Source organism: Amblyraja radiata, chromosome 11 (assembly GCF_010909765.2).
Source record: "Amblyraja radiata isolate CabotCenter1 chromosome 11, sAmbRad1.1.pri, whole genome shotgun sequence".
In the NCBI taxonomy this organism is placed as follows: Eukaryota; Metazoa; Chordata; class Chondrichthyes; order Rajiformes; family Rajidae; genus Amblyraja; species Amblyraja radiata.
Genome location: NC_045966.1, coordinates 28,546,591 through 28,571,695, shown reverse-complemented (window position 1 = coordinate 28,571,695; position 25,105 = coordinate 28,546,591). Strand labels below are relative to the sequence as shown.

At 41.8% G+C, this 25,105-nt stretch overlaps 1 protein-coding gene across 4 annotated transcripts in view; it reads left to right on the top strand.

The window, feature by feature from the left end:
* The window catches only part of LOC116978458 (SH3 domain and tetratricopeptide repeat-containing protein 2-like), a 110,083-nt gene that overhangs the window by 38,266 nt on the left and 46,712 nt on the right, over positions 1-25,105 (top strand). For all 4 annotated transcript variants that reach the window (XM_033029597.1, XM_033029595.1, XM_033029596.1 and 1 more), the window contains 4 exons: positions 866-964; positions 3,569-3,696; positions 4,695-4,800; positions 9,074-9,217. In XM_033029597.1, coding sequence (XP_032885488.1) covers positions 866-964; positions 3,569-3,696; positions 4,695-4,800; positions 9,074-9,217 — 477 coding nt within the window. The remainder of the gene's footprint in view (positions 1-865; positions 965-3,568; positions 3,697-4,694; positions 4,801-9,073; positions 9,218-25,105) is intronic.

Sequence of the window (25,105 nt, the reverse complement as noted above, 5' to 3'; positions counted from 1 at the left end):
GATCTTAACATTAATATTTCTATATGTCCCTCTGACATTCAGTCAAGGAGATGAAATGTAAAGAGAGATCCTAAATGATCTACAGTATTTTGATACAAATATATACAAACAGTCCCTTGAGACCAAAAAAACCCAGGCAATACACTGGGCTGAGAAACCTATTCTGATTAATTTTGGTTTCATTGTTCTATGCTTTACATGAAGAAGATCCTTGGACAAATGGAATAGGGTGGCGATGTGGTAGAGTTGCTGCCTTACAGCGCCAGAGACCCAGGTTCGATCCTGTCTATGAATGAAGTCCGTATGGAATTTGTAGGTTTTTCCTGGGACCACGTGGGTTTTCTCCAGGTGCTCTGGTTACCTCCCACACTCCAAAGACATATAGGTTTTTTGGTTAATTGACATCAGTAAAATGTTTAATTATCCCTAGTGTTTAGGATAGTGTTAGTGTATGGAGTGATCACTGGTCAGCCGGGATTCAGTGGGCTGAAGGGCCTGTTACCGTGCTGTATCTCTAAAGTCTAAAGGAAAAGTTAATGTTAAATGTAATATGCTACTGGGAAAATTTGAAAATGTTCCAAATAAAGACATTTTAATTTGCTTATAAACTAATCAGAAGATTGTGAAGATTAGATCCTCAAATGGGCATTTTTTGCATGGCTCAATGTTGATATAACCATGTGCAGGAAAGAACTGCAGATGCTGGTTTCAATCCAAGATAGACACAAAATGCTGGAGTAACTCAGGGGGACACGCAGCATCTCTGAAGAGAAGGACACATACCTCCTTCATGGTTGAACATATTTGTGGTGCATGTAGTAACATAAAGATTAGTGTGTACAGCAAACTAATATTTTTTTTCTAGGTAAATGGGAGCATCCGCCTGAATCACGGTCACTGAACCAGGACACAGATTGTGAAGATCATTTGCTGGGATCCTCTGTGAAACAACAATTTCCTAAAGGTACCACAAGCTATATAACTGAAAACATTTACACAGCTCAGCTCAATGTGTTTCACAGTCTGGCAGTATCTCAAATATTGTTGGAGATGTTGCGTGCAACAAAATTTTATTCAGAAAGGCTTTACCATCAGAGAGGAGGAGACTCAGTGTAGCTAAGGGAAGAGAAATGCTCCTGTGATTACACAGAAGATATTCCTTCTATGACAGGTATTAAACTGGAAACATTCACATTGCAGCTTTTCATAAAGGAGACCTTCAGGCTGCATTGAAAAGACTGAGATAGCACCATTCAATTTTTTTCTTGGATCATATTCAAACTCAGTAAGACACCCTCTGCAGATTGGAGGCCAAAGGTTCCATAGTGTGCACTGATATTCATGACAGGTATTATGTCTTTCAGACATAGGAATAAAACAGTCAGAGTCAGTTCCCCAGCCACATCAATAAATATGTATAAATCATGCTGATCAGTATTTTAGGTAAGGTGCATATCTTTCACTTTATACTGTTCCTTCCATGTTTTTGACAGTCAATTCTTGGGAAAAAAAGGGATGTCTTCCAACAGACTTTTCAGAGGCCAAAGATACGACTTTTTTCTACAGTTCCAACTGCAAATTTCTACCATGAGCCTTTTACTCTGTTCCTCTCCTTGATAACTATATGAGACTGAACCAGTCTGTTCAAGAACTTTTGTTCTTGACCTCATGATGAACCTTTGATCATGTATCCATACTTTTGCATTCTTTCTGCAATATCTGCACTTGATTCAGTTTGCTTCTCTCGTCCAGTGTTTTAATAGAGCAGTATGGGAATAGGAAGAGGATTTATTAAAGAAAGAGGACATCTTGGATGTCCTAGAATGGGAAACCTTATCTTGCCAACAAATAAGTACAAAGAGAAATTGAGAGTAGTGGATGGAATCTTAGCAAGATGCAGTGGGAGGAAGTTTATTCTAGTTTAGAGAGATACAGCTTGGAAACAAGCCCTTCGGCCCACCGAGTCCACGCCGACCAGCGAGCACCCATACGTAAGTCCTATCCTACACACTAGGGACAATTTACAGAAGCAAATGAACCTACGTTTTTGGAATGTGGGAGGAAACTGGAGCAGCTGGAGAAAACTCATGCAGTCACAGGGAGAACATACAAACTCTATACAGACAGCACCTGTAGTCAGGGTCGAATCTGAGTCTCTGGTGCTGTAAGGAGGCAACTCTACCGCTGCACCATCGTTCCGCTTGAACAACAGTGGGAGACAGTGGGTTTGTATTTGTGTATTGTGCCTTGATTGTGGGTTCACAATTCTGACCTCTTCTATCCATATCTCACATTTGTTGTCTTTTTATAGATGTGATGAGTAAATCTCTGCCACATGTGCTGCAACCGTTTTATGATTCTCTGGTGCCACAGTGTACAACGCCTTCTAACTAAAAGCAGCCAGTTTAATTATGAAACCATTATGTGTCCAACCATATAATTAAGCCAAATGCACTATTAATTAGTTGATGGAAATTCAATCAGCACTTCATGTTTTCTGATAACTTGTCAAGTTTTATTTCCTCCCTTCTTCCAATTTGCACTTACATCACCACTTAATGTGGAGAGATTTGATTCTTAACGGCTTAGGATTTGCTGTCAGCAGACTGATTTATTAAGATTCCCTGGCGAGAACAGTAGTCTGAAGCTGGCCTGTCGTGAACTCTGTGTTGCCTTCTTCAAAATAATGGAATCATGAGATTAGGAGAGGGACAACAAGCTCTTCCTTTAAAAATTGAGGCACAAGAAACTGCAGATGCTGGAATCGTGAGCAAAACACAAAGTGCTGGAAGAACTCAGTGGATCAGGCAGCATTTGGGGAGAGAATGTACGGACAATATTTTGGTTGGGACCCTTTGCTCCTGATTGGAGTAGGGGAGAGAAACCTGTAAAACAAAATTGGGGGTGGGAGAAAGCCTGGCAACTAATAGATGGAAACTGGTGAGAGGTTTTGATTTGTGGATGGGTGGAGTAAGCGACAAGAGCTGGAGATGAAAAGGAGACAAAAGGGTGTCAGATAAAGAGTGGAGAGGAGGCATTAAATGTAAATCCGTTACTCTGGCTTTACATTTCACTCCTCTTCTCCCCTTATCTTAAATCCTTTTGTCTCCATTTCATTTCTAACCCTTGGCCGTTGCTGGGGTGGGCACAGTGGCGCAGCGGTAGACTTATTGCCTTACAGCGCCAGAGACCCGGGTTTGATCCTGACTACGGGTGCTGTCTGTATGGAGTTGTACGTTCTCCCCATTGTAAGTGTCCTCCACACATGCTACCTAACCCGTTGATGTTCCTTTACCGTTTTTTATTGCTTAAATACTTTACAACTTTGACAGTTGTTTATGTTATATTCCCTGATATTTAAACTTCTCATTTATAAATGGAAAATACAACTAAACGCATACTAAAGATAGCATACCAATTAGTCAGAAACGCACAGAAATATCTGAAAGAATATGGCTTCACTTTGGGCAATTACGAGAAATCGTTTAAAACAGGAAGTTTTACACTAAGTTTGCACAAATGAATGTAGGCGCCCCAGAGGAAATAATTTAACTGTCTTTTTTTCCAGATGTGACATTATCATACAGTGTTATCAGTCAAAAATCAGGACTTGTCGATCATGAGCTTCAAGAGGCTACAAGAAGGAGGCTGTGCATTCTGGAAAGCGAAACCAAAGATGTTGCCGCACTTTTCAATGTAAGACACCTAATGTATAAAAAATATTGGTCATGACTGCTGAGATAAAAGGAATATGATAAATATAATATTATTTGGCAATAGTGCTCTCTTGGAGAGTTATATTATAATAGGATGTCACGTTATTATGGGAAGGGAAATTTGATTGTTTTTGGTTTGGCATGAGAGTTGATTAGAATGCATGTCTTGAATGTGTTGTTCGAGGAGGGGATATAAAATGTAGTTATTTAACTAACATGTTTATTCTTACCACTTCCTAAATATAGGGGAAAAAATCCAAATGAGTAGGCTTTGTTGAATATGAATTTAAGCAGTTGAATTATATCCTATAATATCATGGGATTATTTAAAAGTGCCTGCCTTGGCCTTTCCCCCTCTACCCTCCATCTACCCCTCAGCCCTACTACAATGAATCTGAAGAAGGGTGCCCATCCTAAATATCACCTATCAATATCCTTCAGAGATGATGCCTGACCTGCTGAGTTGCTCCAGCACTTTGGGTCTTAATTTACATTGGTTTCGTTGTTAGAGGGTCATCTTCTGATACAAGCATGTGCATATGGCTCAGTAAGCTTTTATTAGATGTATTTACTGGGAGCCTGCGCCCTGCTTATCCTTGATCCTGACATGCAGCAATGTGGTGGGAAAACTCAGGCTGCTGCAGAATATACAGAGGTCTAGCATTTTCAATTGGAATTTCATTTGGTTTAATGGCTAAAAACCAATCAGGACTTTGTGTGAATGGTGGAATCAGAGGAATTTTAGAGACGTGACTCATCCGGTGATCCATGATGTCTGAGCTGGATAGTGAAGTAATTGTGTAACACATTGTAACACATTCGTTATCTGCTGCGTACAATTCACAGGAAGTTTTACTGTAGAAATACCACATATTTTCTCTCAGAAAGCAATGTAGAATTGCAGAGCTTGTGCTTAGAAATATCTCCTAATCCCTGTGATTTATAAATTACCCATTGCTGATGTTTTGAAATTTGCAGGAATTATCATCGCGGCTGATTTCAATTCACGCAGAGAAGGACCTCTTTGTTCTCACCTTTAAGACTGTTGAGGAAATTTGGAAATTTACAACTTATCTTTCCCTAGGTATGTGGTTGCTTATTATGTTTGTGAAGAGAAAATAAATGACTGAATTACCTCTCAATGGCATTCGAGGAGACCCTAGTAAGGGCCTTAACTATGATGGAAGAGGGGAGCCACCTTTCCTAAAGAATGAGGACCACCTGGTGTTCTGGTGTGGAACACCTCATCTTGAGCGCAGGTGCAGCGTAGACTGAGGAATTGGGAGTAGGAGATAGAATCTTTGCAGGAGGCAGGGTGGGTGGAAGTGTAGTCTATATAGCTGTGGGAGTCAGTAGGTTTATAATAGTTGTCAGTCAATAGTCTATCTCCTGTGATGGAGGTGAGATCAAGAAACGAAAGGGAGATATCAGAGATGGTCCAAGTGAATTTGAGTGCAGGATGGAAATTAGTAGTAATATTGATGAAGTCCATGAGTTCTGCATGGGTGTAGAGATAGCCCTGGAGGTCATCAATATAGCGAAGATAGAGAACAGGGATAAGGCCAGTTTACGCCTGGAACGGGCTCAGTGGAATTTAATTCAGAGAAATGTGTGACCTACACAGAGAATGGTCGGGCTCTGTGAAGTGTTGAAGAGCTGGAGGATGTAGGAGTACATTTACATAGTTTGTTGAAAGTGACATCACTTGGCTGTATACTTCAAAAGTATATTTGTATAAGACATGGTGAGGCTTCATTTGGAGTATTGTGTTCAGTTTTCGGCACCATGTAATAGGAAAGATGCCGTTAAATTGGAAGGGATGCAGAGAAAATGTATGAGGATTTTACCAGGACTTGAGGGCACGGGCTATAGGGAGAGGCTGAGCAGGCTAGGACTCTATTCCTTAGAGTGCAGGATGTTGATGGGTGATCTTAAAGAGGTGCAGAAAATCATGAGAGGAATAAACCGGGTAGATGCACAGAGTCTCTTGCCCACAATAGGGGAATTGAGAACCAGAGGACATAGGCTTAGGGTGAGAAGGGAACCATTTAATAGGATCCTGAAGGGTAATTTTTTCACACAAAGGGTGGTAGGTATATAGAACATGCTGCCAGAGGAGGTAGTTGAGGCAGGTACTATCGCAATGGTTAAGAAAGATTTAGACAGGTACATGGATAGGACGGGTTTAGAACATTATGAGCCAACACAGACAAATGGGAGTGGTATAAATGGGACATGTTGGCCAGTGTGGTCTAGTTGAGCTGAAAGGCCTATTTCCACACTGTAAGACTCTCTGACTCTTGAATGTTTTATTTATGTGTAACTGCAGTAACATGAAATCTGCATTTCTATTGTTCAAAGTATGTGAGACAAAGCTCCCTCAATTCGTACTACATTACGCCTGTCATCAGTAAATGAAAAATTAGCAAAGTAGAATCAAACAATTTGCCTCCAACCCGACATGTACTTTACAGAGAAAAGTAAATACTTTAAATGCAGTAACAGCCTCACTGTTGAACTGCACAAATAGATTATTGAGTTGTAAAATCATCTTTACCCGAATGCTGTGTTAATGCATGCATCTCACCAAGAAGCCTATAATCTGTCCGTACTTTTGAAGGGGATTTTCATGTGTTGGTCGTGTTTTTATTTTAATAAATGGTTAATGTTCCCCTTGAAGTCTTGCTCCAGATACAGAAAATCGCTCCTCTGTAATTTTTATTTGAGAGATATCAAATATCTATTTTGGAAACTGAATCCAGATTTGTGTTACTCTTTGTTTCGCAAACACTGGACTGTTTATACATCTTGTGACTGTTATCAACACCAACACTGCCTTACACTTTTGTAATTATAAAATTGGCATTGTGTTGGTTTTTCAATCAGCCACTGAGGAAGGCAAAGCTGATTCTGTGGCAGTGAAATTAGTATTTTATATATTTTTTTGAGGAGTGAGACATTAAACATTAAGCAAATCAACATTTTATTTCTCCATAAATACCACCTTTCTTATAATACTTCCAACAGTCCATTTATTTTTTAAACTTCAGAATTTCAGTGTCCTTTGTATTTATTTTGTGATACTTAAAGGTAGCATGCAAGACAACAGATTTTATTATTTAAAGAACCTGGAAACTTTTCCATCAGGAAGCCAAAGACCAACCTAAACATTCCAGGAGATTATGTAATTATTTAGCAAAAGGGTGGTGGTGTTATTGCTAAAGGAAGGATTTTTTCCAGATACAAGATACTCAGACCACTCTTGTACAATAATTTGCTGTGTGAAAGCCAACAGACAAGTCCTTTCAGCAGTAGAGTCAATATTGGATCGACGTTTAATTTTTATAGTGCAGGATATATTTGAACAAGAGATTGATCATCCCTCACTAGCTGCCTGAACTGCGAAATATTTCTAGCACTGGGACAGGAAACTTGCTGAATGTGATCAGTCATTTGCACTGCCATAAAATTGTTCACTTGCAACCACATGTAAACAAAGCAAAATGCAGCCTTACGGACCAAGTTGTCCTTGGAGCCATAGGGTCTCATGCAGTGTAATCAGGTCATGCGGATGGGCTAAAAATGAATGTCCTCCACAAAATGCCCCTGGGCAAGCAGCAAGCCTACACCATGAGCTTTGTGGTATGTTAAAAATAATAAGGTAAAAGAAAACAACTAAATTATGTGTATGTAATATTAGCTGAATTAGGCTATTCGGAACATCAAGTCTACTCCGCCATTCAATCATGGCTTATCTATCCTTCCCTCTCAGCCCCATTCTTCTGCCCCACAATGACTGACACCAGTATTAATCAAGAATCTGCCAATCTCAGCATTAAACATATCCTTTGACTTAAAATAAGATATTGACTTAATAAAAAAATTGCCTTAATTGTTGATATAAAAACATTATTACAAACACTAATAATTATTAAAAAATGTAACATTCCTGCCCTCTCCCCAATAGCTATAAGGAATAGATTTGAAAATACTGTAACCAGGCTAAGGGGAATTCCAGAGAACCTCTGACAAAGGAAGGAGTCACTGTTAGCTTGCAGATAATAAGTTTGAGACTTTCACATTAATGCACTGGTTTGCAACTTTGCTACATTGTGATGGCAGAACTAAGGGAAACATGGCTTTGAAGTGCAATATTTTGTAACCACGTACTTGATACTTAAAAACAATTAATTTGCTTTATTTATAGAGCAACGTAAACCTTAATATGCCAGCAGTTTGACCATCCCTGCATATAGAGGTAAAAAAAAGGGATCAACGTCTATGTTTATTGTCCAGTGATCCCAACAGAGAGTGTGCATTTGCTGTGGAATTGACCTTACCATGGTACTATAGGTATTGGATTTGGTATTGGTTTATTATTGTTACTTGTGTACTGAGATAGCGAAAAACTTTGTTTGCATGCTGTCCAGTCTAATCATAGTCTCAATCAGCGCAATCAAGCCATACATACTGGTACAACAGGTAGAGCAAAGAGAAAGATATCAGAATGCAGAATATAGTGTTACAGTGTTAGAACATTATAGTTACAGAATGAGTGCAGAAACAAAATGCAAGAACCCCAAGAAGGTAGGTTGAGAGATCGGGATTACAACCTGAGATGTGCATGAAAATAGCGGGGAAGAATATGGTGGTCTGTGCTTTCAAGCTTTTGTGTCTTCTGCTTGATGGGAGAGGGGAATAGTGGGTTTGATTGGCGTGCAAATGGTCCTTGATTATTTAACTGTTTTCCTGAGGCAGCGTGAAGTGTAGATGAAGTCAATGGGATGAGGCTGTTTTGCGTGATGTACTGGGCTGAGTTGACAACTCTGCAATTTCCTATGGTTTTAGCCAGAGCAGTTGCAAGACCAAGTTGTGATGCATTCCAATAGGATGCTTTCTACTGAGTTTCTGTAGAAATTGGTAAGAGTCCTTAGAGACATGCTGAAATTCCTATAGCTTCTGAGGAAGTAGATGCGTTGTTATGTTTTGTATGCTACAGCATCAATTTGATTGGTGCAGGACAAGTTATTAATAATATTTAGGAACTTGTACACATTAGCACTATTGATGCCGACTGTGGCGTGTACATTATCTTCTTTACTAAAGTCAATAACTGGCAAATCACGTGTAATTCAAAGCACAATATCTTTAAGGCCATAATAAGAAAAAATGCTACTTTGTTGAAATGAGGGCACTGAATACTTATGGATTTGAACCTCAGGGTAAACCAGGGCCTTCAGGAGAGGGAACGCTTTTTTGGCTGACATACATGTTTAGTTGATAAGGTTTGCCAGAATCATTAGCAAAAATGTTAATCATGTAACCCCATTGTTATTAAATTTAATCTGTTTATCTAGGATTTGTCGGTCGCTGTTTGGAAAACTTGTTGTTAGACCAACATTTCTGGTTGAATGTCTCTCTTGTGGAAGATGTGAAGATTCAGGTTAAAGTAAATGAAGTACATTTGTCACTGATGTATTTGGATCTTCTGTTACAGGAAGGTAAGACATTGAATATTGGATGTGTGGAACGAGGAATTAGGAATACATGGGGAAAAATGGAAGCTAACAGGGTCAAATAAATTACAATCTAGAATTTATTTTGTCCTATCTCTAAATCCACATTCCTTTGACTAACTATTGTCCAGAAATTGGGATTTTCTGCTGAATACCAACTTCAAAATATGAAATTTTATTTGGAAACCAAAAGTGCAGTCTAGGAAATGCTTCCTTATCTGATGACTTTATAATCCCAAGAATGGGTGACTTCAATCTACATATAGATTGCACCAACCAAATTCGTAGCAGTGCTGAGTTGGAGGATTTCCCAGATGTATACGGGATGATTTTTTAAATCAATATTTAGGGAACCAACTAGCGGACAGGCCATCCTAGACTGGGTATTGTGTAATGAGGAAGGATTAGTTAGCGATCTTATTGTGCTAAGTCCCTCGGGCAACAGTGACCATAATATGGTGGAATCCTGCATTAGAATGGAAAGTGACACGGTTAATTCAGAGACTAGGGTCCTGAACTTAAAGAAAGGAGAATTTGAAGGTATGAGACGGGAATTGGCTAGGAGAGACTGGCAAATTATACTTAAAGGGTTGATGGTGGAGACGCAATGGCAGATATTTCAAGACGGCATGGATGAGCTCCGAAAATTGTTCATCCCTGTCTGGTGAAAAAATAAAATGGGGAATGCGGCTCAACCGTGGCTATTGCGGGAAATCATGGGTAGTGTTAAATCCAAGAAAAAGGCATAAAAAATGGCCGGAGGAAGCAGCAAACCGGATGACTGGGAGAAATTTAGAACTCAACAGGGGAGGGCAAAGGGGTTAATTATGAGGAGGAACAAAGAGCACGAAAGAAAGTTTGCGGGGAATATGAAAACTGACTCTAAAAGCTTCTTTAGTTATGTAAAAAGAAAAAGATTAGTGAAGACAAATGTAGTTCCCTTACAATCAGAGACAGGTGGATTTATAATGGGAAATGAAGAAATGGCAGAACAGTTAAACGAGTACTTTGGTTATGTCTTCACTCAGGAAGACATAAACAATCTCCCAGAAATACTAGGGGACCGAGGATGTAGTGGGAGTGAAGAACAGAAGGGAATTCACATTAGTCAGGAAATGGTGTTGGGTAAACTGTTGGGACTGAAGGCACATAAATCCCCAGGGCCAGATGGTCTGCATCCCAGAGTACTCAAGGAGGTGGCCCTAGAAATTGTGGATGCATTGGTGATCATTTTCCAATGTTCTCTCGACTCAGGATCAGTTCCTATGGACTGGAGGGTAGCCAATGTAACCCCACTTTTTAAGAAAGGACGAAGAGAGAAAACGGGGAATTGTAGACCAGTTAGACTTACATCAGTAGTGGGGAAGATGCTGGTCAATTGTTAAATATGTTACTGCAGCTCATTTGTATAGCAGTGACAGGATCGGTCAAAGTCAGCATGGATTTATGAAGGGGAAATTATGCTTGACTAATCTTCTGGAATTTTTTGAGGATATAGGAAGTATAATGGATAAGGGAGAGCCAGTGGATGTGGTGTATCTGGACTTGCAAAACGCCTTTGACAAGGTCCCAAACAAGATATTAGTGTGTAAAATTAGAGCACATGGTGTTGGTGATAGGGTATTGATATGGATAGAGTGGTTGGCAGACAGGAAGCAAAGAGTAGGAATTGACGGGTCCCTTTCAGAATGGCATGAAGTGACTGGTGGGGTGCCGCAAGGCTCGGGGCTGCAACCACAGTTATTTACGATATATATTAACGATTTAGATGCGGGAATTAAATGTGACATCTCCGAGTTTGCGGATGACACAAAGCTGGGTGGCAATATGAGCTGCGATGAGGATGCTATGAGGCTGCAGAGTGACTTGGAAAGGTTGGGAGAGTGGGCAGATGCATGGCAGATGCAGTATAATGTGAAAAAATGTGAGGTTATGCACTTTGATGGCAAGAACAGGAAAGCAGTTATTATCTGAATGGTGTCAGATTAGGAAAAGGGGAGGTGCAACGTGACCTGGGTGTGCTTGTACATCAGTCACTGAAAGTAAGCATGCAGGTACAGCAGGCAGTGAAGAAAGCTAATGGCATGTTGGCCTTCATTGCGAGAGGATTTGAGCTTAGGAGCAAGGAGGTCCTAATGCAGTTGTATAGGGCCCTGGTGAGACCACACATAGAGTGTTGTGTGCAATTTTGGTCTCCTAAGTTGAGGAAGGACTTTATTGCTATTAAGGGAGTGCAGAGTAGGTTCACCAGGTTAATTCTCGCGATGGCAGGACTGACAAATGATGAACGAATGGGTCGACTGGGCTTGTATTCACGGGAATTTAAAAGGATGAGAGGGTAACTTATAGAAACATCTAAAATTCTTAAAAGATTGGACAGCCTAGATGCAGGAAAAATGTTCCTGATGTTGGGGGAGTCTAGAACCAGGGGGGGCATAGTTTAAGAATAAGGGGTAGGCCATTTAGGACTGAGATGAGGAAAATAAAATTCACCCAGAGAGTTGTGAGTCTGTGGAATTTGTGCCACAGAGGGAAGTGGAGCACAATTCACTGAATATTTTAAAGAGAGAGTTAGATCTAGCTCTTAGGGCTAAAGGAATCAAGGGATATGGGGAAAAAGCAGGATGGGGTACTGATTTTAGATGATCAGCCATGATCATATTGAATGGTCGTGCTGTCTCTAAGGGCCAGATGGCCTACTCCTGCACCTATTTTTCTATGTTTCTAAGACTGTAGTGAATTAACTGGTATGACTGGGTAACTATATGCTGCATGTATGACGTAGCACCAGAAGTAATTATGTGGCAGAAGAAATTGATCGGAGACTGTATTGACAATGAGGTACTAATTTTCTGTAATAAATCATCCCCAGCCATTTTACAGGAGCATTAATAGTCAATATTTGATTCTAAACCACACTGAATATAAAGGCAGCTAAAAAAAAGCACTTGTTCAGTGAGGTAGGATTTAAGGAGTGTCCTAAAGAATGCAAGAGGAAGTGCAGAGAATTAGAAAAATAATTTGAGAGCATGGGCCTTGGCAGCTGAAGGCATTGTTGTACAAGTGAAGTTAAATTGGGTTCACTGTCATTCGTGCAATTATGTTGAGGTACAAATACAATCAAATTCTTGTATTCAGCAGCATCACAAGCACATAGATTCGGACAACACACAAAACATAAGATGTGCCGGAAGTGGCGGCGCTTGGAACGGCTGCGGCTCGCCTGCAGTCCGTTTGTCTTTGCTTTTTTGTGTTGTTCTTTTTCGTTTTGTGTAGTTACGTTTTTGGTTTTTAAGTTGTGTTTATGTGGGGGTGGGGGGGGGGGGTGGGGGGTGGGGGGTTGAAACGGGGCTTGCTGTCTCTCCCTTCGGGGGAATACGACTTTTTGTCGTATCCCCCTTCTCTGCCTCCGTCTGCGCTGAGGCCTAATGGCGGAGCTGGCGACCTCGAGGCTCCGGAGGCAGAGCCAGTCAGGACTTGCCCTGGGCTCGCTCCCGTGAGGGTGGCCCAGCTCGGGGCTGGAACTGCGCTCTCGTGAGGACGGCCTGGCGAGGGTCTGAGACTCTCCCGTGAGGGGCTGTAGCACTCCCGTCGGAGTGGCCCAGCCCGAGGGAGGAACGGCACTCCCGTCGGAGTGGCCCAGCCCGAGGGAGGAACGGCACTCCCGTCGGAGTGGCCCAGCCCGAGGGAGGAACGGCACTCCCGTCGGAGTGGCCCAGCCCGAGGGAGGAACGGCACTCCCGTTGGAGTGGCCCAGCTCGAGGGAGGAACTGCACTCCCGTCGGAGCGGCCCAGCTCGAGGGAGGTACCGCGCTCCCGTCGGAGTGGCCCAGCTCGAGGGAGGAACGGCACTCACGTGAGGGCGATCCGGCTCGGGGCTGGAACGGTGCTCTGGTGGCTGGGACGGCGTTCTGGCGGCGGTGACCTGAGTCCGGGGTTGAGCCGCGGGCCAGCGGCTGCGTCCGCTGGACTGGAGTGCGGCAGCTTCGACCACCCCAGGCCGCGATGTTTGAGCCGGCCCGTTGCGGGGTTCGGTGAACCGCGGGACTGTTTGTTACATCGCTCGGTGGGGTATCGCCTCAGCGCAGAGGGAGAAGAGGAGGGAAGAGACTGCAGCCCTAAGATTTTTGCCTCCACCACAGTGAGGTGCTTGGAGGACTCACTGTGGTGGTGTTAATTTGTGTTTATTGTTGTTACTATTGTATGATTGTATGTATGACTGCAGACACGAAATTTCGTTCAGACTGTAAGGCCTGAATGACAATAAAGGCATTCAATTCAATTCAATTCAATATGTTAAGTTGTACAAGACAGTGATAAGAATTACGGTGCAACAAAGCCATGGTAGTACGAAGTGATCCTAAAGGGCCTGTCCCACTTAGGCGACTTTTTAGGCGAGTGCAGGAGACTCTGCGCTTGCCTCATGATCGCCACATGGTCGCTGGTGGTCTCTGGTGAGTCTCCTTCATGGTCGCGAGGAGTTCCTGCATTCTGGGAACTAGCCGTGGCCTCAGTATGGTCGCCGCAAATTTTTCAACATGTTGGTCGCCATGGAGAAAATTTATAATCCTGTAGGTGCAGTTGTGGGTAGTTGAGGAAGTCGTAGGTAGTTTTAGTTTATAGCCTTTGTTGACCAGGCATTTTCATTGGCTCATTGGGGGAAAAAACCGTACGCATGAGTTTTCAGAACCATGGATAACCGACCGGTAATGTTAAATGCCCGCCAAACGTCACAGCTGTGTATCTCTGGCTTATTAAAAGTTGTCTGGCTTCTTAAAAGTGTCTCCACTCCTTCTCCCCCCTTCTCCCCACTTCTCCCCACTTCTCCCCCCCTTCTCCCCCACTTCCCCCCTTCCCCCCTTCCCCCCCTTCACCCTTCTCATCCCTTCCCCCCTCCCCCCCTCTTTTAAAGGACTTACCGTACACTGTGCTTGCAGTCTTAACATTGCGGTGCTCCCCCGCTTACCCTGGCCCCTGCCTTTGCGATGTGTTTGTGTGTGTGTGTGTTCCACTCTGACAGTCGCCGTTCCAGTTCCCGGTTTTTCAGGCGAGTGCCGCGAACTTGACAGTCGCCGACAGATCGCTGAATAATTGTCTAAGTGGGACAGGCCCTTAAGTGTTCCTTATTAGGGTAGGATTAGGATATATTTGAGGACCTGATAGTTGTAGTAAAGTAATTGTTCCCAATCTTGGTGATGTGAGACTTTATCTCCTGCTTAATGGTGGCAGCGAGGCTAGGGCATTGGCCAGAGGGAGGTGATTCTTGATAATAGATGTTATCTTCTTGAGGCAGCCGCTCTTTTAGGTGCTTTCAATCGTGGAGTGGGCAAAAGTACCCTTGTGAGTTCCTGTGATTTGCTGTATCAGGCCATGATGAAACCAGTCAGGATACTTTCCACAGTACATTTCTAGAAGTTTGTTCCAAGTACTTTCTTTAAACTTGTAAGAAAGTAGAGGCACTGGCGCACATCTATCATCAAAAATCTCCACTATGGCCTCTTCTCACTGCCACCAATGGGCAGGAGGTGCAGAAGCCTGAAGTCCTCCAACTACCTTTCTGCAACCATCAGGTTCTTGAACCAACCTGCACAACCCTAATTCTATCCCAGCAACATAACACATTTTGCACTACTAAGGACTCTGTTTCTAATTTTTTGGGGGCTCTTATGTCTTGTTTTTTTTCCAAATTCTTTCACTGCCTTGTATAATTTATACTTTGTGTTTTGTCTGTGTCTGTGTGTCTGTGAGGCTTGTTTGTGATTATGGCTTTGTGCTGGGTCAAGGAATACTCAATGAAATGCAATACAATTTGCGAGTTCCACCAATATGAAGAAATGTTTCCTTTGAGAACCTCTGTGATGCTCTGGACTACATTTGTGGATTTGTATACTGTGGAGCTTGTAGGAACTCCACCTGGTGCTATAATCACTATATTGCAGGCATGTCTAGATATACACAAGCAAAATTAAGTGACCAAGAGTGGCTGAATGTTTCACTGGCATTTAATTTATGTAACTGTAACATTGATGCAGGATTGATGGTGTTTCTTACTTCCGACTTAGTCTATCAGCAGAAGCCTACCACTGCTTTTAAAAATACTTTGGCTGAGCAATTCATTACATTGTTGGCACAGTTTTAAATTTTAGAGTTTATCATAAAATCCCATCAAATTAATAGTTTGCCAATAAATCCTGAGAGGCTGGCAAGAAGGTACAGAAATTCAATAGGATGATATTCTGCTCTTCTAGGCCAAAGGGTTTGCCAGGGGATGAATCAATGGGGTTCGGTCCTTGAGTCTGCATTTTGCAACTTAGGGCAAAAGTCCAAAAACTACAATGGCCGCTTTCCCTTGAGATGCTGGACTAAATTGTATGATTGCATCAATGTTTGTAAAAAAAAACGATTGAAATAATGTACTTACTTTATTTCATTACTTTATTGTCATTGTCATGGTGCATACAACAGCATTCTGGCTCACTGCCTGAGCGGAGCTCAAATAAGATAAAAAATAACAGCAAAAAAATGAGAAAAATGGAAATTGTTCATACACTCATGTGTACATACTGTGACACATACATGCAGATTCACACACGCATACATACATATAATACGTATGCACCCTTACCATAATATAAGATATTGCACTCAGAAAGTCATTGTCAGAATATAAGATATTGCACAGAATAGAATAAATATAAATATTCTAAATGAACATATCAGTATTGCACAAAGGTACAGTATAAATATTGACTATGGAGGGTGTGCTTTCAGTGCCGAGTTCATTTTGGTGATGGACTAAAGAGCCCGTCCCACTTTCATGACCTAATTCACAACCTTTTTTACTTGTGGACATTTTTCATCATGTTAGAAAAACGCCCCGACCTACTTGATGCCACAAGTACCTACGACTAGCATCACGTCCTGCTATGACCTTCCTACGACCTACCTACGACCTACCTACGACCTCCAACGACCTTGTGACGACCATGCTGCGAGTATGAGTCAAGGGCAAACGCGGCAGAGGTCGTGAATTAGGTCGTGAAAGTGGGACAGGCCCTTTAGGGTAGAAACTGTTAGTCTTGTGATGTGTGCTTTGATGGACCTGTAGCACTTTCCTGAGGGCAGAAGGGAAACAAATGATGGACGGGGTGAGATGGGTCCTTTAGGATGCAGGATGCCCTCCGCAGGCAACGGGTGCTATAAATGTCTTCCAGGGCAGGCAGATGTGTGTTGGTGATCTTCTGGGCTGTGTTGATGACTCTCTGCGGAGCCTTCTTGTCAGCTGCAGAACTGTTGCCATACTACACCAGGATACCATATGTCAGTACACTTTCAATGGAGCAGCGGTAGAAGGACACTAGCAGCTGTTGTGTCAAGTTGACTTTCCTGAGAGTTTTTAAGAAGTGAAGCCGTTGTTGTGCCTTCTTAACCAGAGAGTTTATGTTGATTGACCACGTGAGATCTTCTGAGATTTAAACAAAAAATAAAACTATTGAAGTAATGTACTTACTTACTTTACTTTTTTATTTTACTGTCATTGTAGATATAGTTTGTATTTACGCAAAGAAATTCATTGCAAGATTAATTAATTTACACGTACAGCAATGAGGCAAGATGCCCTAGAGCTATCTTTGGGGAAGTGAGAAGAAGGATTGTCTGATGTTGCATTATGCTGATGCCATTGTGTTAATTGTTGAAGGTTACCAGACCTAACTGAAAGAGCTTGACTGCCCATTTCCCACCCTACGATTGGGGAATGGTGTGACCATCGTGGATTGCCACTATGTATTGTACCATACTTGTGTGGATAATTTACTGCCTCCATCTGCGATGGTATCAGAATAGTTTGTTCCTTTGTTTTTGATGAGGCTTTCCAAAGGTTGAGTTATTTCATCAAAGAGGTTTGCTGCTGAAGATTGCAAGAACAAAGTCAAATGTATTAAAGGTAGACAAAAGTGCTGGAGCAACTCAGCGGGTGAGGCAGCATATATGGAGCGAAGGAAATAGGCAACGTTTCGGGCCAAAATCCTTCTTCAGACCGAAACGTTACCTATTTCCTTCGCTCCATAGATGCTGCCTCACCCGCTGAGTTTTTCCAGCACTTTTGTCTACCTTCAATTTTCCAGCATCTGCAGTTCCTTCTCAAACAAATGTATTAAAACTTCTGTTTATAGAAAATTTAAATATTTGTTGACTGAAAGTAAAGATATTCAGAATATACAACAAGCATCATGCAGTGTTCCCAAGTTATTCAGAAACAATTTTATTCTTATCTTTAAAGTAAGGGTAAATTACCCTTGTGTAGTGTTTGGCAAAACGTAACATGGTGCAGTAATTAATCCTTTGTTGCATTTGCCTAATTGCAATTGCATCATGTGTGAATTGTCCTCTACACAAAGGAATTGAATTTTAGAATTTGGGAGATATAACAAATTTAAGAAGCAGGAAATCCAGCAACAAATTGAAGTTGGGAGGTGCTGGTTCTATTAGATAACTTTTGATGGCACATTTTATGGGATGAAGGAAAATGAGTTCCCTCTTCATCCACCCACCTTCCCCCTCCCACTCCAGTACTTCAAGTAAAATCAGTACCTCTCTTCCTACCTCCCTCTTCCCTGCACAAAAAAAAATCCATGTAAATAGCAGTCTTTCACAAACCCCATTTCTACTGGATTATTATTCCCTTCCTCCCTGACGGAGTCTCAATCTCCTTCATCTCCTTTCTGTTTGTCACTCATCCCTGTCCTTCCAATAAGCTACTTTATTGTGCATTTGGCACGTGTGACAGAGGAAGAAAATCTCCCTCAAAGTATTTATTTTTATTTGTTTATTACAAGAAACTTTAGATGGTATCATCAGGACTTCATTCGCTTGATGTTTTTAGGGACATCAGATAAATCTCAAGTGTGAAAGCACAGTGGGAAGCATGGCCAATGGTGGGACACAGAAAGTCCAACAAGTCTTCTTCTTCTTCTTCACATTTATACTCCCTGGCTTTTGACCATGCATGAGACTTTGCTCCTGCTTGTAGTGTTTTTAATATTTCTTTATTTTGAATATCTTTACTTACTCCATCTTTTAACTGTTATTATTGGTGTGTATTAACTTTTTTGTCAATGATTAGTGATGTACAGCACTTTGTTGCAACTATGTTTGTTTTTAAAGTGCTCTATAAATAAAATTATTATTATTATTATTTCTTCTTGCTTATGGCGTGCACAGCCTAAAGTTGTAAGACAACTTGCTCTGTTTGATCTTCTGTTTGTGCACGCCAGATTGATTGCATTCGTCGAAACAGGGTAGACCATGTGAAGGTTACAATCTCCCACCCCAGTCCAACAAGTGTAATGGCTGGACCTTAATGTCATTCTTTCTTTTATTGCTCTTCTGGCTGTGAACCAAATCAACATGTTGAGGTACTGGCAAGGGTCAATCAGCCTGTATTCCTTAAGGAGAGGTTCTGGCATTTGGGGGTAAAGCAACCTTAAAGTGGTGCATAATGGTTGAAAGAAAGTGACTGATGACAGACGTGGGCCGGGGCTGAGGGGAAAGTGGGGTGAGGTTGGAGTGCCAGGGTGAAAGATTGTGGTTCAGGGGCAGGGAATGGTAATCTGTTGGAAGTGGCTTTATTTTTATGAGGAGACTGATGATTGAGGGAGACATTAATCGGTAGATGTTAAAACTGATATTTTCTGGAGCCAGCTCCCACCTTTACTTTACTACCAGGTTTGCCGTCTCCTCAGAAACTCGGCTGGCAACTTAAGTCTAAAGTTTATTGAATTCCCTTATTTGTAGATGAGTTATTTGCATGGCAAATTATCTGCCACCTTAAAATGAGCCAGGTTGCACCAGGTTGCCGATAGGCTCTGCATTTTTTGTATTTTTAACTTTTCTCCCCAACTACAAACAATAATGTTGTGACAGTCATATCAATTCTCATCGCAGTTAACAAGCCTTTAAAGATGCTTCAAATGCTGAATTTTGACAGTTTGATTATGAGTACATGCCAGGTTACTGATGGTTGCTCCAGTGGGCCTCTTATTGATGAGAGCCGATGATGAATTTCCCTCACTAATGGTCTTTGTAAGTGGTGTTGCTTGCCAGAGAGTCTGATCAGAAAATCTAACCTCATTTTTTGAAAGTTATTCTTTCCCCTTCTTAACCATGTGACATACTTAGTTTATTGTTTTCCAATTTACTGTTGAGTAAATATACAACCTTTTTTTTTTTTGCATCCAAATCCCCAAAGCAAACCTGTACTCTATTCTGCAGTGAGTCCATTCTGAACGCTGAGACAAAGGCATCTTCACAAGTGCACAAGGCAACAGGAGCAGGAGTAGGTCACTTGGCCAGTTTAGCCTGTCCTACCATTCAATATGACTATCACTGATCCATGCTGGCCTCAAGTCCTCTTCTCTGCTCGAAGTACCTCAACTAGACTTGGTAGTAGACTTGGCAGCGGTACATTGTTGGCAGGAATTATGTGTTTGACGTGTACCGACCCTCTTAAATACAGTTCAGATTGGGACAATACACAAAGAAAATCGCATAGAGTAGTGTTTTCCCAAACTAGTCAGTTTATTCAAGGCCTTAACAGTATATACTGGAAAATACTCTGAGGGAACCCAAAGGATTTTGCTGATTCACAGCACTTACAGCTTTTTTTTAATAGTCTGTAAAGGAACAACATTGGCCACTCTCCAGTCTCTGGGACCTCACCTGTGGTGACAGAAGTTCCAAAGATATTTGTCAAGGCCAGTGTCATCTCCTCTTTTGGTTTTCTTAATGCTGTTATTGTCTGGCAGGCTGACCTCTACCGTGCCAAGGCCAGGCGCCAGCTCTTGGACACCACCTCATACCTAGCACTTGAACCTGACCCCACAATTGAATACCAGGCCAAAGGGTCTGTAGAAGGGTATCAACCTCAAATGTCATATATGTCACAAAAAATAACCTGTTCTCGAGAGATGCAGCCTGACCTGCTGGGCTCCCCTAGCACTTTATGTCCTTTTGTGTATTAACCAGTATGTGCAGTCCCTTGTTTCAACTTTACAACCTCTTTAGTCAACCATGTTTTCCTTACCTTGCCATCCTTATCCCTCCTCCTGACTGGAACATCCGATCCTAAACCTTGATCAACTGGCTTTTAAATGACACCCATGTATCGGATGCGGACCTGTCTAGCAACATCTGCTCCCAATTTACTCTCCCTAGCTCCTGCCTGACAAAAGTTGTAATCTACCTAAAAGAGTTCTAATCTACCAAAAGAGTTCACCTTGACACCAACCCACCATCACCTCTTGTAGGGACAATATGCTGGAGTAACTCGGTGGGACAGGCAGCATCTCTGGAGAGAAGGAATGGGTGCCGTTTCGGGTCGAGACCTTTCTTCAGACTGATCTTGATTTTGATTTAAACCAGCATCTGCAGTTCTTTCCTATACCCTTTAATCTCTTGTTTGATTCCACCTTGCCACAACTGATCTCCCCACCTGTAGGCACCATACGATTCCTTGGCTTCTTTCCAGCCTGTTCGCAACCACTGATTATCAATCTCCATCCCGCTCACTGAATCTTTCTGCACTTACACATGGGCTTATATTATCTGCAGCTGCTCTAGCTCTGTGCCTACATTTGATTTATTTTTGCACATTGCACCAGCCTATGCAAGGCTGTTTTAATAGTCACCAAATTTTCCAGCAATGGATCTATTCAATGACCTGCTTCACATTGATTGTTTACTCGGTCGTTTGCGGGCAAAACTGAGCCTGCGTACTCACGACAGATGATATTTAAGTTTGGATTGTTAATTGGTTGATGTCCTCTGTTCTGTCTTATGGAGGAAACAAATATTTTCTGTAATATTGGCTCACAACTTGGTAACTGCCCTTCATTTCCTGCATGTCTATTGCTTCATAATTTCAGCATGAGTGAATGCGGCTGGTGAGTTCCAGTGACTGTACAGTTAAGGTTTAACTGGGAAAAGACAGGGATAAAAACAAAATCAAATTCCAGAGAAAAGAGGAAGGGAGAAATTGCATGATACAATGTATTGTTGGTTGTGTAAGCCCACAGGAGGTGGTGGAGGCTAGTGAATAACAAAGGATTGTAGGTTTACTTGTACATAATTATTAGGAGTTAGAACAACCGTTCCCTCATTGAATGGTTGAATAGGCTTGATGATGAATATACGTTCTCTTTCTTTGTATCTAGACAACTTCTCTAATGCCGCTCCACAGTACACCAGACAGCAGCTCAGTGATGTTCCTTTATCTGAAGTGTTTAGTTTGTTTCACTGCTACTTTATGTCCGATATGGATGCTTCTTCTGTCTATCTTCAGATCCTCCACCCATCTGTATCATTTCAGATTTCAAATCTTTCCTCCATGTCAGAGGAAGTGATGATACTATCCCCTCCTTTGTGTGGCAATTCATCAGCTTCTGCAACTCTCGGTTACTTTAACTTCTGTATGAAACTATTCAAATTAATGGTTTTTACAACTTATAACTTGCTGGGACACACTTTGCGAGGCCCTAGTTCTGCATTCCATTTAAGTTACTAATAATGAGGCTAAATCTAGGAACTTGATTGTTTACGTACTTTCCGCACTGTTGGACAACAGGATTTTTCTGTTCATCACGGTTCTCATATATTTTTCACATGGTAATTTATATTACTGACCTAGAGTAATATAAAAATATTATTGACCTAGAAATTGGATTGCACAGTATTGCTTATTTCAGTGCTATATGATTGAAAACATGCTTGCTTACCACAGAGTGAAAACCATTGACAACCATTTCTGACTTACTTCACATTATTCTGCATATTTGGCCAGACATTTCCCTGCATAAGACATGCATCAATGTTCTGCTGCAATTTGCATGTCAACTGCAAATTAAAATAAGTTGCTTTATTTTGGGAATTTGCTAGAGATATTGGATCAAGTTGTTGCAGAACCTTTAGTTACTTCCAGGCAACCCAGTTTGAACACAATTGGGACACAGCTACCAGCCTTGGAGGGCATCTACCACACACGGTGCCTCAGGAAGGCCGTCAGCATCCATAAAGACTCCTCACACCCTTGTAACGGACTGTTCGAACTACTTCCCTCCGGCAGACGTTACAAGGCCTTCTACACCCGAACCTCCAGACTCAGAAACAGCTTTATTCCCAGAGCTATAGCGGCTCTGAACCGGCCCTGCTGAGTGCCCCCCATCCCCCCTGGACTGTCTCCCTCGGATGGTCACGTCACACAGTTTTTTTATTTATTTTACTTTTCTTTTACATCCGTTGGAAGCTGCATACTAAATCACGTTGCACTGATGTGTAATGACAATAAAATATATTATTATTATTATTATTATTATGCATGACTGACATTCTCCTATTCCTCAAAGGTAATTCTTAACTTCCCATCCCATTCCACTCCATGATCTCCCTGTTAACCTGGGTACTGATTCAAATCCCCACATCCACAGATTGCATCCTCCATCTTCTGATTCCAAAGTGCTAACTGCATTAACCCAGTGATCAATCACGTGAAACCTGAAGAGGATGCCAAAATCGGGAGCCACTCATCTCATCCTCATTCCTTATCATTTGCCCAATCCCCAGCAACGGTCCTAATCGTCCACCCACTTCTCTAAACTCTCTCTGATCCTGTCCCAGTCCTTGCTGACACATTTTGTTCAAAAGAATCAGTAAAACAGCAGCATGTTTAAGTAATTTTCTCAGTACTCATTTAATTGTATCCCAACTGTAACTAGGTACCAGCTAACTTTTAGTATCTGGGCATCCCTAGCAAGGCCAGCATTTATTGCCTATCCTTAAATTCACTTCTACTTAATGGACTCCACAGTGCTTTTGGATAGAGAATACTAGGGTTTAGGCTTGGAGATGATAAAGATCAGTGAGATACTTCCAAGTCAGTGCGATATGTGACATGGAATGGAACATTAATTTGCTGGTGTTCCTTTGTACAAGCTGCAATCTCCATCATGGTGGTAGAGATTATTGGTTTCGGAGATGATAGAAACATAGAAACATAGAAAGTAGGTGCAGGAGTACGCCATTCGGCCCTTCGAGCCTGCACCGCCATTCAATATGATCATGGCTGATCATCCAACTCAGTGTCCCGTACCTACCTTCTCTCCATACCCCCTGATCCCCCTAGCCACAAGGGCCACATCCAACTCCCTCTTAAATATAGCCAATGAACTGACCTCAACTACCCTCTGTGGCAGAGAGTTCCAGAGATTCACCACTCTCTGTGTGAAAAATGTTCTTCTCATCTCGGTCTTAAAGGATTTCCCCCTTATCCTTAAGCTGTGACCCCTTGTCCTGGAATCTATTGCAGGTTATTACATCTATTGCAGGTTGCAGGTTATTGAAAGAGGCAAGAGAGGTGATTGCAGGGGCCTTAACAAAGACCTTGAGCCACAGGCAAGGTCCAGGAGGAGTGCAGGGTGACCAATATTGTTCCTTTATTTAAGAAGTAGATATAATTCAGCAAATGAGAGGCTGGTGATTCTATTGTCAGTGGTAGGGAAGCTACTAGATTGGATTGATTGGGATAGGTTTATGTGAGAATGGGGTAAGGTGGGACAGCAAGGCTTTGCCTGCAACAGGTCATGTCTTAGAAACTTGATGGAATTTTCTGAGGTGACAAAGATGATCAATAAGGATAGGGCCATCGATGTTATCCCTGAATTTTAGTTAGGCATTTGATAAAGTCTCTCATGGTAGGCTGCTCCAGAAGATTATGCTGCATAGGATCCACGCAGAATTGGACGTTTGGATTCAACACATGAATCAGAAGATGGCGTGTTGTGGTGGAAGGGTGTTATTCTGGCTAGAGGTCAGGTTATGGACAGTGAAGTATGCTGGCAAGTATGCAGTAGGATATAGATCAGCTATAGAAATGGGCAGAGATATGGCAGATGGAATTTAATATGAGCCAGTGTGAGATGTTGCACTTTCGTAAATTGAATGCAAGGGAAAGGTATACAGTTAATGGCGTGTTAATACAGTTAACAAAGTGATCTTGTAGTCCTAATCCATAGCTCCATGAAAGTGACAGCATAAGTGGATAGAGTGGTAATGAAGATGTATGGTATGCTTGCCTTCATTATTGGGGGTATGAGTATGGGTCAGAAAGTCATGTTACAGTTTTATAAGACTTTAGTTGGGCTGCGTTTGGAGTATTGACTACACCTATGGTCACCCCACTGCAGGAAAGATGTGGAGGCTTTGGAGGGGGTGCAGAAGAGGTTTACCAGAAAGTTTCTTGGAAGTTTCTAGCTGCAAGGGGAGGCTGGACAAACTTGGATTGTTTTCTCTGGAATGTCAGACCTGATCAAAGTATATAAAATCATGAGGGACATCGCTAGGGTAGACAGTCAGATTTTTTTCCCCAGGAGGAAATGTCAAAGACTCAAAGACTTAGCTTTAAGATGGGACGTGCAACATTTATTCTAAATTAAGGTATCAATTTAGCCAGATTTTATCTTTATATTAGTACATTCGGTTTCATGTTGATGAACATTGGATTTTGCATATGGAAAATTAGTGGGGTCATTTTTTTACATGGAAAGTGGTAGGTGCCTGGACAACGCTGCCAGGGATGGTCGTAGAGGCATTTAAGAGGATTTTAATAAGCACATGCAGAGAATGAAGGGATCTGGATCACATACAGGTAGAGGTTAGTTTATCTTTGCATCGTGTTCAGACAGTGTAGACTGTCAGGCCTGTTCCTTTGCTGTACTGTTCCATGTTCATAGAACAGTGATGGTAACTTGGTGCACCATTTGTAGAAGGAATGAATGATTTGGGTGGTTGAGGGTTTGCAAATCAAGTGGATTGTTTTGCTTT